Source organism: Chaetura pelagica, unplaced genomic scaffold, assembly GCF_000747805.2.
Source record: "Chaetura pelagica isolate M959 unplaced genomic scaffold, ChaPel_1.0 scaffold356, whole genome shotgun sequence".
NCBI lineage: Eukaryota > Metazoa > Chordata > Aves > Apodiformes > Apodidae > Chaetura > Chaetura pelagica.
The window spans coordinates 3928924-3935831 of record NW_009953964.1 but is presented as its reverse complement, the minus strand read 5'-3'; the positions used below and the strand labels follow the sequence as shown (position 1 = coordinate 3935831).

Sequence of the window (6908 nt, the reverse complement as noted above, 5' to 3'; positions counted from 1 at the left end):
TTTCAAACAGGCAGACTGAAACATGTTCTGTAGCTCCAGAGCTTCCTAATTGCAGAACTGCTCAGAATACTGATACAAAGTTCAAACCTGCTGATTTGCAGGCACAATCAATTACCACTCTACAAATGCATTTAAATTACCATATGCAACCTGCTTATCACTGATTCATGTAAGGCTGACCGAGAGCAAGTACATTTTATGATCAATGCATAGATAATTTTACTTTAAAAACTGTTCACATACAAATCTGGCATTTGTAAATTTTTATCTTTTGTTTGGCGCAGTTACTTTCCAATTAAACTCTTTAAATTTTGTGGGATACTGATGTTAATGGTCCTCTTGCTTTAAAATGCTTTTCTTGGCAACAGTTCTGATATGCAGGTGCTCACAGCAGATGCTGTGCTAACCCTTACCCAAAAACCACTGAGTCTTCTCAGCAGTGCAAAGTTCTTTGATTTTGCTGTTACCTAAGGCTACCAGTTTTGATGAATATTTTCCATGAGCCTGGCACATGGAAACCTGTCATCTATTAAGAAAAAAACCCCACAACAAATCGTACAATGCCAGCTACTGGCCTTTGGACTTCACATTGTTCACTATATAAAGCAAGATTTCTTTTTTCTTGCATTTTGTTTATCTGAAGAAGCTGAGTCTCACCTGTGCTTGAGAATCACTGACTAACACTGAATACTTTAATGGATGTTTTTATTTTAGCAGAGTTATTCACCCAGAAGCACTCTGTAGCCTTAAATTAATCAAGCTAAACAGCAGTCTTTGTGTCTTCACTCACAAAGTGAAGCTCAAAGATGGATTTTTTCTTAAGGAGCTTTGATTCCTGAGTTACATTCAGGCTCACAGAACTATCTGTAAAACCAGAGCACACAAAACGCTTAAGATTTGTGGCAAATGACAAATGCATCAGAAAAGGTGATAAAAGTTCTGAAGGGCAGGAATCACAGAGACACATTGAAAATTTTACCACCCCCGTTTTATTAATAGGGAATTGGCTTGGCTGCTACAAATTGCTACTGCTATGCATCGTTTGAAGGATAACAACATACAGGACAGACTCTGGGCAACATCTAATTATTTCCACTTTTACTACATCTTCCTATTTGTCACAGAGGTTAAACAATTTATCCAGATAGAGCGTTGCCTATCTGCAGCTAAGGTTTTTTTTTTTCCCTTGAAAATTGCAATATGTATCTTTTGACACACTAACAAACTCCCAGAACTGCTCTGGAAAGCGCAGCTTGGATATTTGGCATGTACACTGCAGGGGTGGCTGAACTTTGTTTAACATAGTTGATCTCAGTGCTAGCAGCAGAAGTAGCTTGTGGCTTTCTGAGCTATGTTCAGACTGGGACTTTAAACTCGTGCTGTCTTCCCAGGCAGCATCTCCCAGGAGGACCTGTGCCTCCTATTTCTGCAAAGCCAGGCCCCAGACTCATGTCCCTAGCTCCTCTTACACAATCCCAGCCCAGAATCCCCACCTCACTTTTGCTGGCATTTAAATGTACTAGAACAGTACAAAAAGCTCATTCTTCTCTATGCAAAGTTCCTCTTGCTGTTATGAACCACAGACTCGATCTCTGAATGCCAAATTCATGTCTCCTCCTATCAAGCAAACACCACCAATCCTCACCTGTGTGCCCCCACTCTTCTGCTGCAGACTTTCACACAAGGACCCAGATTCCCACACACTCCGTATGAAGACCCCAATGCATTGTCTCCCCATTCTGTCTCTTAGCTCTACCAGGCTTGGCTTTTTCCTGTCCACCTGTTGACTTCCCAGGACAAAATGCAACCAAAAAGTGTGAGCTCAGTCTGCTCTACTCACGATGGGACTGCTGAATGCCACTTGGGACTGATTGCTGTCACGACGACCAAGTGACCTGTTCCTTGTATGTCCCTGAAAACGAGCTCTAGCACTCTGGCACCTCCTTAAAGGTCTTATGGTCCTCTGCTTATAAGTGGCTGGTCTCTCAATATTCATGGGAGGAAGAGTGAAGTGCTGAAGTTTTGTGAAGTCCTCAACATCTAAATCCAACTCTTTGTGGGTTTCCAGGCGTCGGGCTGCAAAAGGAAAAAATCAAACCTTACCTCTAATTATGTATTTTTGCAAGGGAGGAATTCCTTGGTTGGTTTAAAAGACTGAGACAAACTAAACCAAAGCCAAAACATCTCCAGAACCATCAGCAGAAAAACTTCAGTTTCTGGCAACTCCCCCTCTCCAGTGTTTATTATAGCAAGAAAACAAAAAATGAGTTTTCAAAATGACCAGTCACTTTAATGAACTTCTGCTTGTGCTTGGTTTCTTTAGCTGCACTTTGCTGTTGACTGCAACAATCAGGAGTGTTCACAGGAGAGTAAAATATAGTAATTCACAAGTTTGCTAATGCTTTCAGTCACAGAGCACAAACACATTTTTGGCAGCTGCTTGCCAACTTAATAAAATCCTTTGTACTATGTAGAGGGAGAAAGTAGAGCCCAAGAATGGGCCTGACTCAGACCCCCAGATCCAGAGCACCAAGTGCCATGAGACTGCAGGTCCGGGCTGAGTGGGGGTCGGCTCCAGAAAACGTGTAGCTGTACCTCTCCTAATACACAGAAGACTATGGTAATTACTTTTGGGCCCACTGAGTTTAATTACACACTAATCTCAGTTTCTGAGCTTTTAAAAGGTTGGTTGGCATTCATTTAGAAATGAAAGAGAAAATGTTCTCTTTGCACTCTCCAGTGGGCACTGAATGCAGGGCAAAGCCTGAGATGCCTGCAGAGGAAACAGGCAAACCTTTCCCATCTGACTTGTGAAGAATTTAAAACACCTTCAGCTTTTATGACTCTCTGTAACAGGAGTCCCTCACGAAAGGGAGACAAATCCACAAAGCTCTATGTTGTCAAGGGCTCACTAGGTTTAAATATTCATATTTAAATTAATAACATTTAGTTGTTCGGAGAGAAAAGCTAGTATAAAAAAGCATCTCTCACCATTTTCCTGATGTGAAAATTCAATTCCATCGACAGTGCAGCGTCGGAACACCATCTTGTTCTCTGTTAGTGTCCCAGTTTTGTCTGAGAAGATATACTGGATTTGTCCAAGATCTTCAGTAATATTCAGGGCGCGGCACTGTATGGGCAAATCTGCCTCTTCATCATACAGGTCAATGTCATTGTGAATTAAGAAGACTTGGCCCAACTTAACAAACTCAATGGACACATAAAGAGAAACGGGGATTAAAACCTGAAAGAGATTAAATTCTCAGTGAGGGGCGAGACAAGTCTTATCGCTTTCTGTCAGCAATGTCCTGGCACAGATACACTAGCAATTTGCAGAGCAAAGTTTCTTCCTAGTGATTGAATAATAATAATTCAGGGGAGAAAAAAAATCTAGCACAAAACAGCAATGGATATACAGAGGCAGTAAGTGACAAATTTAAGACAAAATTCCTAGAACACCAAATGCAAAGATGGGTCTTTCAGAGGATGCTCTTACAAAGCACATTTTCTGGACAGAGGACCATGCTTACTCTCACCCTCCAGAAACTCTGAATGGATCCACTGGCACAAACTGACTCTCAATGCAAAAAAATTTCAAAACCAATTACTTTGTGTGCAGCACTTCCTACCCACTAGCTTCCCTGAAATAATAACAAATTCTTAAGATACACAAATATTGTGTTTCATTAATGAGGAATAATCACCCAAAGAATCTCTGAGCAGCTCAGAAATTTATCTTCAGATTTCATTCATGTTAAAGCGATTCTGTCCACTTAAATCTCAGCAGCTACAACAAGAAATCTGAAAAGTAAATGTGAATTTTTTTCCCCATCTCATAAAATATTCTCTCCTAATTAGGCTTAATCAGACTCACATATACAAGCAACCTACTTCTAATTTAGCTTCTTTCCTAAACCAGCTTACCCATACATAGTTACAATTCCCCACTGGCAAAACTGACAGTTTTTGTTTCACTTTTTTTCCTGAGATATTGTTATTTTTATTATGGAATTCTGGACATAGGCAGAAAAAAAGAAAAGCTGACACTTGGATGTGAACATCCTCTTTATTTGAGAATGTGAACATCCTCATATGCTACAGATTCTAGAGTTATTTAAAGATATGTTGCATATTCTTCCTATCTACATCCTTGGGGGGTTTCAACAGCAAGAAAGAAAATTCTGCAGTTAGAAAGAAAAAAAAAAGCTACATTATTTCACATTTGGATGATTTTAAACACTCCTAGCAATATTTTCAAATAGGATTAAGAGGGTACTGCACTGTTATGAGTTAATATTAATTGTTCATTAGTGATTATACTCAGTTTTGAGTAGCTTTTTCTTTGGAGGTAACAGAGAGGGTTTTGTCTTTTACCTGCAACAGAATTATCATTGTCAAGAACATGTAGACACCGGCAAGAACTGGAGACAGAAAATTGCCATTCTCATCTGGGACTTCATAAGGTGGATGCTCAGAGAAGTTTCCAGTCCAAATGCCATGCCCTGTAGGAATCACATACAATGTTGAAATACACTGAGCAGTAAGGCAACTGGCAAAGCTTCTGAAATTTGCAGATATGGACTGCTATAATAATTAAAAAGAAAGAACCTTTCCAAACCAACAGTCCCTGAGCAATGCTGTAAAACTATGGGAGAATGCAAAGTATCTGCAGAGCTCTGCAGCACAAGCATATAATTGATATGCTTGTAAGAAATGAGAAGTCATGGATATTTTTATTCACCTCTCCTTCAGCTGGTGTCCCCCAGGGCTCTTTGCTCTGCAAAGATCTTTCCTCATTCTATGTCTTGCTGCTGGAGAACTCCATCTCTATGACCTATCTTTGAAAATCCTCAGTGCAGAAGACTCTCATTCCTCTAATCAAAAGAAAACTTAAAACATTTTTCTAGACAAACTGAAATCTTCCTTCTCCTTCCTGATCATTCTTGATTTCATTCTGCCTTTGTTAGAGTTGACAAACACACTGTAATTCAGTCTGGGCAGTTCATTTTCACATTCCCTTCAATTAAGTTATACCCATATTCTTCCTCTGTGTCTAAAATATCAGTCGATATCATTGCACTACTACAACAAAGTCTCTATTTCAGGATTTAACAACATCCCATTTCTTTACCACCTTTCATACAGCCCTTACTGAAAAAAACTTTGCTCAAGGATGTTACTAAATTCACAGCATTGGAATCTTCACACAGATGTGGGACAAACAACTCAGTTTCCTTTGCTGCATCACTGCTCCAGACACCAAAACCCTCTATTAGTCCATATCACATATCCAGCTCTGATAAAACTTATGTTAGCACCAGTTAAGCAAGCAGTTGCTTTGCAGCATCTGCCCACTAAAATGCTGCCAAATGAATTAATTTTTTTTCAGCAATACTTTGTGGCTGCCAGAGACCACAGTCACATCTGAACAAGAACAACTATGCTCTACAAGCCACTTCTTAACTCAGTTTTTCACTAGGTTGCAAAGCAAAAAATCATGGTAGAGCTATGAGACGTTTAGAATGGATGAAAATTAATGGACTTGTTACTGTTTTACATGTTTCACTTAGACTATGAATATTTTATATATATATTTCAAACCTGAGCAGATAAATTGTTTTTAAATGCTGATTTTTTTCATCTGAGACCACATTAAACCTTAAATTAAAGGAGTTTATTACTCAAGGGCCCCTACACACCAGACAAATACAAGTCTCTAAATCTAGATGACAGCCACCACAAATAAAGTCTCTCTCTCCCTCACACAGAGCTCAGTTGTCAGATTGAAACCCCATTTCTGTGCCAAAAAAGCCCACTGCAAGATGAAGCAGTAAAATTTAAAAAGTGATTAAGTCAGTTCGATTGTTCATCTTTTTTGGATGGCCCTGTCTTCTAATGGTATTACACTGGTGACTGGCTGGTGTGTCACATCACATGCCTCCAGGGCAGGTTCAGGAAAACCTGACAGGGCCACATGATTTAATTTTGTGACTACAAAACTACTTCAGAGCAGAAGCACTAAGCAAGTTACCACCAAGGTGGAATAATTTAAAAAGAAAAGGGGCTTTGAACACCAAGCACTCATGAGAGCTTCTGCTGCCTCCTTAGAGCAGTGACTCATTCAAAAGTCAGCAGGCTTAAGAGTCCCAGCCTTTCCTCACAAGGAAGATGCTCCAATCCCCCAGTCATCTTGGTTGCCCTCTGCTGGACTCTCTCCAGCAGTTCCCCATCTCTCTTGGACTGGGGAGCCAAGAATTGAACGCAGTTTATTGAAAAGACCGAAGAGCCTAAAGACCCTTAGAGCTTTCAGCTCTAGATCTCATCTCACTTATACCTTTAAGATCAATTTTAGCCACCATTTAGGAATGAAACGTAAGAGTTTTGTCAGTGCTTCATACCTACAGCTCCAACAAGACACATCACAAACAGGAGTCCCACACATAAGAATATATCCGTATTCATCCGTCGCTCTATCTTGCTGCGCTTGTAGCGAGGACCATTGTTATTCAGCATGGCCTTGGTTTCATGACCTTCAAAACACAAATGGATCTCATTGTGTTTATGCAGTATTTTGTGGAGTTTTTTATATATATATATTTAATTTTATTTTTTTAAAAGTATTTCTATTACAATAAAAGAGCAGGATGCTCACGAGTAGTGTTAATTTGACTCTACTTTCATTCAGCAATTTTATTGCTTGTCTTCTCATTGGACTTAATAGCAGAATATATTAGAGACTAGATCTAGAGAGTTACAGGACATCTCCATTACCTCACATGTTTCAGCTATTATATACATTTTACTTTCCCAAAGACAGCAGATTCAGTAGGATCATAAGGTATATATAAATATTCAAAAGGCAAATCTCATTGAGAATAAGAGGAAAAATATTAATAATATCACATTTT

General features: G+C 39.3%; 1 protein-coding gene across 1 annotated transcript in view; it reads right to left on the bottom strand.

Moving 5' to 3' along the window:
• Window positions 1-6908, bottom strand: part of ATP10B (ATPase, class V, type 10B) — a 50693-nt gene that overhangs the window by 19292 nt on the left and 24493 nt on the right. The window contains exons 6-9 of the mRNA XM_010001953.1: window positions 6399-6530; window positions 4375-4502; window positions 2992-3244; window positions 1841-2076 (exon numbers count right to left, since the gene is read on the bottom strand). Coding sequence (XP_010000255.1) covers window positions 1841-2076; window positions 2992-3244; window positions 4375-4502; window positions 6399-6530 — 749 coding nt within the window. The remainder of the gene's footprint in view (window positions 1-1840; window positions 2077-2991; window positions 3245-4374; window positions 4503-6398; window positions 6531-6908) is intronic.